This window comes from Cinclus cinclus, chromosome 5 (genome assembly GCF_963662255.1).
Source record: "Cinclus cinclus chromosome 5, bCinCin1.1, whole genome shotgun sequence".
Lineage (NCBI taxonomy): Eukaryota > Metazoa > Chordata > Aves > Passeriformes > Cinclidae > Cinclus > Cinclus cinclus.
The window spans coordinates 37,735,990-37,749,452 of NC_085050.1; the positions used below are offsets into that span (position 1 = coordinate 37,735,990).

Consider the following 13,463-nt stretch of genomic DNA (forward strand, 5'->3'; position numbering starts at 1 on the left):
TTTTTTTTTTTAATATTGTAATAAAGTAAAGTCCCAAACTTGTATCTGCTGGAATCAAAAGTAAATGTTGCGTATGCATGAACACACACAGAGGAATATCTGAAAAATATTATACTAGGAAGGCTGTACTCAGCTGCCCAAACCCATATTTAAGTAGAACATAAGACTGGTCATTTCTGAAATGTGTACTACACAGAACATCAATAGTGTTCAGTATTTGAGACACTTGTGCAGATACCTACACCATTTTTACCAGGCCATCTCATTCAAAGTACAACTATATTTGTCCTGGTCCTGCTAAGACTATTTAGCATGAGGAAAACACATATATTTTGCTCAGCCTCATTCTTGAAGTAGGAATTCAGGTCTTAAGAGTGAGGAAAGGGTGCTGGCTGTCTAGTAAAAAATGAAGCAACACAGCAATGTTGCTGTGCAATTCCATTCCTGACAGAGTTTATTCTGCTGGGTTCTTCATATGTGCCAACATTTCAAAGCTTGAAATTCACTCATTTGGGGGAAAATTAAAGGTATGCTTTTGAATTTTACAAAACACAATGGAGATTTTTTTTTTGTGACAGTGAGTGGAACTTTACCCTAAAAATGTATTACTGTGTATGATTTTTATATTAACAAGCACTATACGTAAGTTGAAATGATTTCATTTCCTCAATAGCTGGTTATACTTGTTTCCCATTTTGTCTGTCAGCAGCCTTGCTGAGACTCTGTGGCCTGAACAAAAGATTTAGTCATCTTCTTGTCTGCTGACAGAGCACTTACTGGAGATGTAAGAGATATTTGATCACTTATATACACATGCTAATGGGTGCTGAAACAACATTGCTGCAAAAAATGAGTTTTAACTTGCATGCTTTATATGTGTCATAATGCTGCTTGGAAATCTACTGCATTAAGTAGTAACTATTTAGTAACAGTAAACTTATCAGAAATATCAGGAGACCTGAATGGAAATACACACAAATATTAACTGAACCAGATATCCAAACATCATGTGTATGTTGTCCAAAATTTATTTCATCTACGTTTAAAAGCATTGGCATCCCATATGAGCAGTAAATTCTTAATATTATCTTTATCTGACATGGAGTCAATAAGAAAAACACTACCACTGCAGGAGACAATGGCCCTTGCAGTGAGGTATTTTCTTTCTAGGTTAACTTTTAATAAATGTACCATTAACCCACATGAGCACTGAACACTGCATCTGGATTGCTTTTATTTGCACCAGATTTTCAGAAACCTGTTTGTAATGACTAGGAATACAGTGGTATACACAGTACAAGGGGGGGGGGGGGGTTTGATCCTGGGCAGCACAAGCATTTTTAATCACCAAGAATTATATTCAGGCATGCGAAGAGTGAGCAGTATGATATTTATGTAACATTTGTATCTGAATTAACTTCTTGTATGGCACTGTCTTAATTCTGAGGAGAAATAGTCCTTTAAAAAGAAGTATTCCATAGTCCCTCCTGTAGCACTGTAGGTTTCTCATTTTGATGAGAAAATAGTTTTATGTTACACTAAAGGTTATAACAAAGAGTAGGCTCAGATTTTAAAAGTCATATATATGAAGACAGAATTTGCACATCAGTATTCAATTTACATGGCACGTTCAGGGGAAAAAATAATCAAGCCAATAACTCCTCTTAGAAAAATCCCTTGTAATGAATGCCAGATTTTAGAAACACTACAGTCCTTCCCAAAGCCATTCCTTGGCAGACCTGACAGAATACTTAGAAGGGAGGAGCTTCAAGTTAGTAAATTATTTCCAGCTTTTCATTTGCCAAAGTAAAAAATGTATTCACAAGCAACACTTCCAGCTTCAACAAATTAAGAGCTCTACAGAAGGGCAGCCCTCAGCCATTGAGCTTTTAAAAATTGCTGTCTTGGAATGCTCTGGCAGATGAGGGGGAGACAGGCTTGGACTTTTGTGAAGCCTGGCTAACAAGTAGTCATACAACAGGACTGATATAGCTTCCATCCCAAGCAACTTAACAAATTACACAAAGCATCTGCGAATGAATGGAACAAAGGGCCACAGTTCCAGGTGCAGAGCAAATCACTTCTTAATGTGCATGCTTTGACACCGCAGGAAATCAGAACATCGCTGTGATTCACAGGGCATCTACATCAGATGCTCCTCTGTAAGGGCATGCTTTAGGGGAAGTACTAAGAAGGCGGATTCTTGGCTCTGCAACCCTTATCGCCCCATCGAGGGAAAGGAGACATCCCCTTTCATCTGTCTTAAATCAGACAGAGAATCTACACCTTAATTGGAAACTGTGGAAATTAAGGAATGGTGAAGTTGACTAAGGCTGACTCATAATAGTTCATCTAGCAGCTTAGTCATAAGCCTCAGGCAGAAAGCATATCTCTGTACACACTGCACTTCTGTCAGCAACAGACCCATTTGCATTCCACCCTTGGTCAGCACTACAGACTCTTACCTAGGGTCATCTCAGAAGTAATGTTAGACATGAAAGGTTTGGTTTCAGTTAGACTGGGCTTATCTTCTCCGTGTGTGCATCATCAGTTTGAAGCAGAAGTGCTTTTTTGATATAAGTATACTGATCAACCCCACTTACTTTGCACCGCTTCACGTCATCTTGTGCTCTTGGAGCACAGAACTGGATTCCTTTCAGATGAAACTAAGCCAGAAAATGTACTCCAAGAACTCATCTAATGTGCATCTGCTTCAGTCTGTGGGACAAGATTAGAGGTAGCCTGGAGTAAAACCTTCTGATGTGTGCAGGGATGGATATCTCATTCTAGAGGTTTTCTTCTTCTGGTCTGCACTCCTTGCTGATGTAGATGTAGCCCTAGTTCTCTGCTGTTCTTCCTTTGCTACCTCATAAAGTCCTTTTTTTTTTTTTTAATTAACAGCTTGTACAATATCATACACATATATCATTGGGCATGTAAAGTCACTTGCATTTATCTCTGCTTGAAATCTTAAGTACCCATAAAACTTACATTAGATGAGGGATTTGGATGTGAGTGCTTCTGTGAAGGTCTTATGTAACAGATGGGGCAGCTTTGGTCTTGTCTAAGACAAGAGTCCCTGTCCACGAGAGGTCACTGTGAAAGCTGTGAGGACCTCACAGAGAAGACACTGGCTTTGGCAGGGGAGTTGAAGAAGCTGCTGCTGTTTGCCTGCTGCATAGTCAGTCAGTTGACTGCCAAGCAATTTTTGAAATGGTTGTATGCAACCTATCCAAGAAGGGCATCATTCCAGACTACTGACATCACGCAGCTGGTACTTTTACATTTGCTACAAGGAAATGCTTCCCAAGCCAAACCCACCCTCAGAAGTTCATCATTAAAACCTCGCCATCGTGTCTCATCTTGTTGAAATATATGGGAGTTTATGGTATTTTATTACGCCTTCTTCTACATTGCAGTAAAATCTAGTCTTGTTACCATGCGTAGATGCTGAAGAATGAGATACCATGCTGGTTTCTGAACTAGAATCCACATATTTTTAGTATGCTGCCATGCCTGAACTGATTACCCATGCTAGCAAGATGAGGTGGCTTTTGGGACTCCTATGCCAGCTCACGTGGGGCTTTCTTAGCATTGCACTGCATTCTGTGCTACAGACGTATCCTGGAGGTAACTCTGAAAATGACAGAAGCATTACTTCCAGGTAAAATAATTGAGAAGAAGCCTCAGGAGGGAGTAACTGAGAGAAGAAGCCACACAGTTGCAATATTTGCTAGATTTTGACTGAATAACTCCAGTTATGCCAAAAGAGAGTTGGCAGTTTATGCCAGATAGGAGTCTTTCTTGTCAAGAGTGAATATCTCCAGTTCCTGTAAGATACAGCCCATAGAGTCCAGAACCTCGTGGAAAAGTACCAACACAGAACTCTTCAGAGGAATTCTAGAAATATTTACTGTCTTTTCTTACCTTTGGCTTTGGATTTCCTGCCACTTTGCATGTAAATGTGACTGGCATTCCTTCAAAGATTTTGTAGTGCTTCAGCTTTATTTCAAAATATGGTGACATACTGTTATCAATAGGTTCATCTCCATGTTGTACTTCATCATCTGATTCTTCCACAGGAGATCTCTCCAGCCTGTATTCAATTTCACTGATCAGCCTTTGCTCAAAGCTGGAGACTTTATATTCCTGTCAAACAAGAGGTAGATATTAGTGTCCAGCTTCAACACATTGCTCAGGAGATCTGTTCTTAATGTTTGGATTTTTTTATTTTGCCCATCTTTAACAATCCATTAAGTTTTTACATATAAAAGTTAACTGTATCTTGTTGAAGAAAAACCACTATAACCCATGTCTCCAATAACTTCCCTATGAAACAATTGAGACATCTGGTATGAAGCAAAAACAGTATTTCATGTTGTCTTAAGGTCTAATTTATAAGGGGAAAGAAAGTCATTGGTTGCTTTCTTTCCATTTAAAGAAAAAAATCCTATAAGAATAAAAGTATTCTGAGGCAGTTCATAAAGACAAAAGGAACACACTAATATTTCCTTGAGGGTACAGACAGATTTAGGGTGGGTTTTGTTTCCAGATGGCTAGAAGACCATGTGGTTCACATCTGCTATTTGCATAAAACTGTACCAGAGGCTGAACCAGAAGGATAAAATTATTTTGTTTACAGTTGCCTGTAAAAATGAGGAAAAAAATAAGAGAAAATTGCAGTCCATGATAGGTGTTTCCCTTTACTCCTGTTACCATGATCCCATGTGTGGATCCCTCCCTTAAAACAAAACTTACTGTAACTGTATTGAAGATACAGCAAGAAAAGCAGGAAAGTTCATCAAGTGTAAACCACTCTGACTTGCTTGAATTTGCTATGTTTTACATAACACTGTTATTTGCTTTCTTTAACTGTCTACTCTGCAGTACAGAATTCCTCTTGGAATCTTGCTGATAACATTGATAATGTCAGACTGTAAAACAGCTCAGAAGCAGGAAAAAAAATTAGTCAAGGCTCTTCTCAGTCAGCAGAAATTCAGACACTCTTTCAAATTACCTTTGGCCATTGTCTCTTTGGCCTTGTTGTATTTAAGACAGAACATGCATCTCATGCAAAGCATCCTTTCACATTCCCATCCTCTGTTGCTGACTCTGGTCTGAGAATGATGTGACATCTTTCTACCATCGGTTACAGAACTAATCATAACCCTTGATAATCACAAAAAAAGGGAAGAGCAGAGGAATACCTTGCAAACTGCCAACAGTTTTAAATTTTCCTTGTTTCCTGAAGTGTACCATAAAAGTAAACCATGAAGTACATGACACACTGTCACATCAGTGTATGTTATTGTTACAGCACAAAGATAGTGGAGCACATGATGTTTGCTGTTAAACTGTCTGCACTCACACAAACTTCTAGAACAACTTGGACATCCTCACAAACAGAGTGCAGCCCAAATCTCCACAGTTATTAATGCTAGATGACCTCTTGTTATTAACCAAGAACAGCAGAATGAAAAGGGGAAAGAAAAAAAAAGAGAAAAAAATAAGACAGAAAAAGGTGAAAATGTTAACCTTTTGAGTATCCACGGGACTCACTACAGAAGCACCAACAGAGCGAGCTTCCTGCAAAGGCAGAAAAAAAGATCAAGAGGCAGAAAGAAGACCAAGAGATATCCATGACAGTTCCTCAGAGTTTTTATCAGGACAGTACTTTGTGCAGCACCATAAGTAAATGAATGCTACATATTTCTGAATAGCAACTCTGGCATCTGAAAATGGAGAGCGTGTACCTGGCCTTTCAAGCAGACTTTCTCTTGTGGTTTTGGTCTGCACCCAAAAAGTGCCCGTTACACAAATAAAGAGAAGATGTTTTCAAGATAGATGTATTTTTGCCTTGAGAGACTTAAAGGTCAGGACAGAACAGGATAAACGGAAGAGTTTAAAGCAGAAAGCAGATATTCGAGAAGTCTCAACCTTATGGAAAAACTGTGCAATAGACATATGATCCTATGGTTTACTTCACTAATAGATAATATATGACTTCTGTAATCAATAACCATCCTATCTTGTGTATATTTATTTTCTTATGTAGGACTTTATTTTAATGACAATCATAGTCTGTAAGAAAGAAAATCTGAAAGGCATTTTTTCCTATGAAATTGTAGAGTTATGTGGCACCTGTATAGCAGGATCTTCTTCTGGTTCCTGTATATTGAAGACTGTGGCAGCACTGTCTGCTCCCAGCAATCGACGAGCCATTTTTTCCTCATATGTTAATCTCTGATCAAAAAATAAAAAGGAGATGAGGGGGGAGGCAAAAGAAAGAAAAGATATCTCTCCAGCTACAAAGCAGTACACAGTCAGCAGTGATTAAAGTAATGTTGATAAAAGAGAGCAGCAATATGTTTCTAACAGAAATTTTCTACCACAGTTTGTAATGCATTTTTGTAGTATTACAAGTGGCTCTTTTGGCTTAAGCAACCCTTGACACTGACTGCCATTTGTTTCCATCCTCATGCCAGGAACTTGGGTACAAATGAGCAATAGGAGCTCCTTAAATCATGGCCATCAGAAGAGAGCATATAAAATAATCCCAAATCTTACTCCAAGTCCTTCTGCTCAGTTTTTACATCATAGCCAAAAGACAGAAAACATAGCAAAAAATGATAAGGAGATTCTACTTTACTTGAATATTTGGTCCAAATACAGAAAAAATGTATTCTTTAAAATTTTTAAATTTCCATTTCTTCTTACTCATTCAGAAATTGAGGAGACAGCTTATAAAAGACAGTTTAAACTAAGAAGAGAAAACAAGTTAAAGGAAAACCTTAATGTATAAATCAATTATTTCATTATTAGTTTTCTTCCTGTGTTTAAGAATGCATTTCAGACACTTTCTTACAAATTAACATGGCAAAAAAATGCAAGTTTGTGGAAAACAAACTCATTTCATGGTGAAACACCTAATATAAGGAGAAAAATGAAAAATTAATAAAGAATGGAAATTTGTAAACATTACATCTACTTCATGCTTGCTTTTTAAAAAAAAGCTAACTTTATTTACTTTCATCTTAATATCATATTGCAGTTAAACCAGCAGGCTGAAACTCATGACAACTAGGTAGCAGTGTTGTTTTGGCTACAAGTGTCTAAGAAAATCATGAACTTTTCTTCATTTATTTTTCTTCTGCAGTCACTCCAAGTGCCCACAGCAGATAACACAAACAGAATTTACCCAAGACAGGAATCTGCAAGGCAAAAGGCTTGCCTCAAGGCAAGCACCAAAGAGTTTATTTAGATCAAACTCCCACATCATCTGATCACAGTTGGGTTTTTTTTTCTTTTTTTTTTTTTTTTTACCTTGGGCCATGCGAACATTCTCAAGACATTCCACTCATTTGCCCAGACCAAACATTTCCCTCACTTTCCAAAACAGGCACTGACAGTCATTCTCAGCCCACCTCCTTGGAAAATCCAGAAACTAATAGACTATGACAGTGATTTTGCTTAACTGCTACAGAAAACTGTCAAATGCTGTGCAGTCAGCGGAGAAAGGTAACAAAAGCAGCAGACACTCTGAACATTCTCCCTACTTCATTCCATTGACCTTATTAAGAAGCAAATTTCAGCAGCTGTTGGTAGACAGTTTGACCCAATGGACATTCTTGAACTACACCACCACAGTTCACAGTTCAGACCTAGCAGTAAACTTCTGGGCATTGTGCTGAGAAACGTAAAATTCCACTTCCTTTCAAAGTGACACAAAGGCATCCCGAGGTATTCAGATGTTTTTTAAAACATTTTATTGACAAAGGAGGGGTGATAGTTTACATTTTTAAAATTACTTTCCTCTTAAAAGAAGCTCCTGCTTCGAAGATAGTGTCTTAATAACTGTAAAGAATTCTTAGGAAAGTTGCTTCTCATCAACTCTGAGCAGGAAGAATTTGGTATTTTATCTTTTATGTATATCTTAAGTGCATAAAAATGAACAGAAATCTTTGTGGCTGTGCATTTCCATTGCTTGATATGCTCATTTTACCTCATTTCTTGACTCCTCGAGTAATCATTAACTCTTGAGTCTGTAAGTTAGGACTACAGGTTATTTCTATTCTATTGGTCAAAGTTCTATCAATCAAAAGAAGCCCCCTAAGTGCAGAATCTAATGATGAACTGCCTCATCCTCCTCTGATGTCCAGTTACCACCTATTGCTTCCCCCATCGTCCAGTGGCTGGGCACAAGGTAGGATGAGCCTGGACTGAAGAAGAGCTATGCATGTTCATCCACTCAGTAGTGAACAATCGAAAGCAAATGCCCCTTGAGGCTCAAAAAGTCCTGGAGGTACAGACTCTGAAGGCTTCTTATGCAAATTCACCATTTTTGCAAACTCCATTGCTTTGTTAACTCCAAGTAAAGTTGTCAAACAGAAAAAGGAATGATAGAACAAAATGTACACTATCATTCCTTTTGGGCATGAAGTTTTGAAAATTCAATAAAAAATTATAAATACAGAAAAAATCTAAAGCAATTATTTTATATGCAGCATATCTCAGAAACTACCAATGATGCCCACTCCCACCCGCTCTCATTCCCCGGGGTATTTTAGATTTTTATACCGGTTGCCCATTGTTCAAAAGGTCTTCTTTGAAGCGAAGTTTTCTCTCCAGATCCTGAATTACCGCATCTTTTGACCCTTGAATCTCTTCATCTGATGCTATCCTAGCAGTTCTGCCTGTTTTCTTGGGAAATCCCCTGCAAAACAGTACCAAAAAAATCATGAGCTGTCCTGAAGTCACTGGTATTTAGGAATGTATCTGGAATCACTGTTGTTAATGATAACAACAACATTGTATCTTTCAAACTAGAGGTCTGACATAATTCTTGCTACAGTGTTCCTACTAAGTCAGGAATAAATGGTTAATTTAAATTATTAAATGGTTAATTTAAGGACAATGATGAAACTATGCTTTATTTATGCTTTGGTTAAAATAGCCCTCAGGATTGCTTGGCAATGGCTGCAAACACCATACACTCACAGATGAAACTGATGAGCAGTGGCAATAAAGCAAAAAGAGAAGAAACATGTAAGAGAAGGCATGACTAGATAAGTGGGGATGCAAGACAAACTTGGTTCCTATGAAGTAACAGATGAATAAAGATCAGGAAGATGTAAGACAAGGCAGTTAATTATTAATTTCTTATGTTATTTATTAACTAATTCCTTGAAGCAACTTTGCAATACTCAGTGCATAACTTCATGTTTATTCTTCATATCTTTGTGAACACATACCCATAAGGCAATATAAATGTTGTTGCTCAAAGAGAAGCCATTCACAGAGTCTGGGTTACATTGGCAAAAAGAAAAATCATCCTTGTGTAGCAGTTCTCAGCAGCAAGATTTCCCAGTGGAATAGCAACCATTTAGCATTTCACATTCACAATTTATTCCTCTTACAAGCCTACAGGTTACGATTTGCACTTTCAGCCATTTTCACTCCCATTTTCTTTAACAGTACTGGAGATTTTATTTTCCCAGACTGCACTAATATTTAACACTTTTCAGTAATGTTTTGATGGCTTTAGTGCTGGAAATGCCCAGCGTGGGTGGTTTTTACTGCAGATCAGCTGTTCTTAACACAGCTGTGAAGAAATCCCATTGCTATCATATCTGAAACTTGTAGCACACTGTTTCTTCGGTAAAGTCACACACGACAGTTTAAAACACTGATAACTGGTTTAATATTCGTTTACAGGGTTTTTATACTTCTGTTGAGTAAACAGGGCTTCAGCCCATTACATGGGAATGACATGGAAAACATGGGATTGAATCAGATAAATAGACAAACTCAGATAACAGATAGAAAAAAATCAGACTAGCATGTAATTAGTAAATTTATTTCCAGTACACAATGCAATAATTTAATTACCAGTGCCAAAATTCTAAAAAATAATCATACAGAGATAAGAAATTCTCTTGGATATTATTAAATTCTATGTTTCTATGGTTAAAGAAACTTCATTCTTCAACAAGTCTTTTCAGTGGCAATTTCTAGCATTAGAAAAAATGAAAAAATACACATATACTGTCAAAAGCCAGAAAGGAATTAACTGAATAGATGGAGAAGACAATAGTTGGAAACCTTCCTAACCAAAACATTTAATATTCCACTGCTGTAAGTAAATGCAAAATGTGCAAACAGTGAAGTTCTTGTATAAAGAACTGCATTTTTACATCAAATCACAGCAGAAGAGCAGACATTTGCCTAACTTTACAAAGAGACAGAGAATTGCATACCTTGCCCTAGAGATATTGATTTGTTAGCTAGTGATCACCAAGTAAAATAATTCCCTCAGCTTTCAGCTGGGGGTCTTCTCAGTCCCAAATAAGAAAGCAAGTCTCTTCCACTCTGTTTTGGGGAAGAGACAGGAAAACTGTCCCATTTACAGGGAGACAGGAGAAAGTTAAGATGAAGGTATAAGGTCTCTTCAAGAAAGAGATGCCTCAATAACTCCAGAAATTTGGTACATCAAATGTAAAGGAAGATATGGAGGGAAAACAGACAGGAGAAGGTGGGAAGAGGGGATCAGAAGAGAACGTCCCTCAGGAACGCTAGACCGTCTGCTGGAAGGCTTATGGACAGGTGCCATCTATTTCTCCCCTTCCCTTCACCTCCCAGTTCACAATTATCTAGGTTAGCATTGCCATGAAACCAATTCTGATTTTGTCACTTTTTAGACTACCACCCCCTCCCCCCTCACCAAATTTAAAACCTCCATACTAACACCACCACCACCAAACCAAACCAAACCAAACCATGGGGAAAAAAATAAATAAAAAGTCAGCCAACTTCAAGGCAGCAAATTTCAAGTTTATATTCACCCTTTGGCTTTACCCACTGCAGGAGACATGCATCCTCCCTTGAAAATTCCAAGTGATGCATTAAGAAATAGCTTTCATTTCTCATTCTCACAAATTTCATACTTGGACTGATAAATGGTTTCAACAGAAAAAGCCCTGCTTGTGCTTGGGACTCAATAGGCTGTAAAGGAGAAATGTACAGCTCACCCAAGTAAGTCACAACAGACTATGAAAAGAAAGATGATGCTACATGCTTGGGAGTGGATTTCAAGTAATGGATTTTCTGAAGCATTATCAGTTATCTCTGAAAACAAAAAGAAACCAAATACACACATTTTTCACAGAGGAATGAGTACCCAGAGAATTACAAGTCGTTAAATTCAACATCCATACTAAACACAGAAAAACAATATCACAGTCCATTTCTAAACAATGTAGGATAATAAGAAAATGAAAATTGAATCATGTCAGATGTCATGTTTATCTCTCTGTCAGGCTGAAGGGCATACAGGCAGGCAACAAGAAGTAGCTTTAATACACTTCAGTTTATGGCTTCTGAGTTAGTGGTCAGGAGCTGCAGTAAATTCCCTAGTAAATCAGGGAAACAGAGTCTGGCTGAAACTTCTATGATATGGTTGTGTAAAGCTATGCAGTCTGAAAAAGCTGTTCAGAGAGAACCAGTGATGTCTTTTTCTATCAAACTGAAATAATATAGTCCAATGAAGCATTTCAAACAGCTCTGTGTACTAAAATGAGCACTTAAGATTTTGGCCTTATTTGGAAAAGTGAAATAGAGAAACATATTTCTCAAACTGCAGAGGATGCAATTCATTTGCAGGTATAAATTGTCACTTATAATAATCTCCAGAGTTGTCTAGAGATATTCTAATGATGAAACTCAGGAAAATGCTCAAAGCATGATAGCAATGCTAGTGGAAAATTAGCATTAACACGTTATGCATCTCTTGAGAATCTGTGAGATTAAAACTTGGAAAATAACACTGTTATTTCAAAAGGGAAAGAAATATAATTCCAGGACATGTCAGCATAAGACATGAAACTGAGCTATTTTCCTTTACTCCTTGCTATTAGACATGCAATCTGGTTTTACCACTGCACTTAAAGAAAAAACTTTTGTGACAAACTATGTCACACAGAGAGAGACAAAAATTGTTGTTTATTTAGTCAGGAAAATAGGAGAATGAAGATAGACAGGCAAATAAAACGAAGTGTCAGAAATCAGACAACAGCTGACATCAGAAAACAGCTGATATTTAATCATTCTTCATATCCATTGAGGATGATAAGTCACAATAACTTGAAGAAGAACAGGCCTAGCTTAGACACAAACAATGTAGAACTCTCCTTTCTCCACCCTACAACAGTGACATTTAAACCCTGGAGCAAGTTATGTAGCCAAGCTACATAGGAATTTCATTTAAGAACAAGGTATGCAAATATGGTAGCAATGGCCTGGGGATCCCTGGGTAACTTTTAACAGGAGAGGCAGATCCCTTAACAACCTTCCAGATCTCTGGTTATGTGTAAGATAATCCTGAGCTCTGCACAGCCAGTGTGGAAGTGTCACCCAAGACCTAGTCAAGGCAACTTGCCTGAAAGTAGATTGTCTTCCCTTTCTTTATTAAGCATTTAAACAAGGAAGTAGTTGGTTGAATAACTTATATAAAAGTGAGCACTGGTCAAAATTTCTTTAAATACCTTTAGAGACCTCTTCCACTTTTGGTACTATTTAAAATTGGGACAAAAAAACCAAAGCAGTGCATAAGGAAACAGCTCTTCCTGCAGATGCTCTGTTTCCACCCCCGCTTCAGAATCTCTTTCTCTAAATATATACACTTTAAGAACTACCCAAATACATACATACATGCACATACATATATATACACACACACATGCCCCCACAGCAAGTTAACTCTTAGACATACATTCTTGGGATGAATTTCAAAATGTCTACAAAGCAATGATAACAAATAGAAGGACTTTAGTAAATCTATCTTCCAGAGCACAGATCCTTTCAGCCTGAGTAATGGTTTACATGGCAAGACAGCCTGGCAGCAAACTTTCTTCAGCTGCTTTTGCAAATATTTTCCACCATCCTTACATGCCCATTTCTGGCTGCCTTTAGCTCCAAAGATTTGTGTCCTCAGTGACACATGAACTTTCTTTCTGTCTTCTCTCAGGGATAATATCAAACAAAAAGTTGCCAATTCTTTTATGTACTTGTATGTTCATTTTTTGCCCAATGCAAATCTCAGATTTACTGCATTGAGCTAGCAGTAGAAAGCATATTTCAGGCTATTGACAGCATCAGTCTCAAGCACACAAACACCACCACAAAAGTGCAGAGAAACTAACATCCTTGAGAAGTAGGCTGCAACTCATATGGATTTTAAGCACCTCTGAAATACACATCACCTAAGTCAGTGGGGGCCTGAATCCAGGAGTAGATAAAAGCACAATTGTCTGAATTCTTTTGGTTAGAAGGGGTGCAATGAAATTGCCAGAACTGTCATCTTAATTCACACAGAGATTTTTGCAGCCTTGGCTTGGCTCTCCTTAGTTTTGAATATCTGCCCTGACATTTCTTTAGAAAGAGGGCCAAACCAGCAGTACTTTTCATGT

The 13,463-nt window shown here is 37.7% G+C and overlaps 1 protein-coding gene across 2 annotated transcripts in view; it reads right to left on the minus strand.

Annotated features, from left to right (window-relative positions):
* The window catches only part of PALLD (palladin, cytoskeletal associated protein), a 179,428-nt gene that overhangs the window by 14,086 nt on the left and 151,879 nt on the right, over positions 1–13,463 (minus strand). The window contains exons 11-14 of one of the 2 annotated variants that reach the window (XM_062493686.1): positions 8,578–8,713; positions 6,142–6,243; positions 5,536–5,586; positions 3,928–4,149 (exon numbers count right to left, since the gene is read on the minus strand). In XM_062493686.1, the coding sequence (XP_062349670.1) occupies positions 3,928–4,149; positions 5,536–5,586; positions 6,142–6,243; positions 8,578–8,713 (511 nt within the window). The remainder of the gene's footprint in view (positions 1–3,927; positions 4,150–5,535; positions 5,587–6,141; positions 6,244–8,577; positions 8,714–13,463) is intronic. The other variant, XM_062493687.1, reaches the window with a different exon arrangement.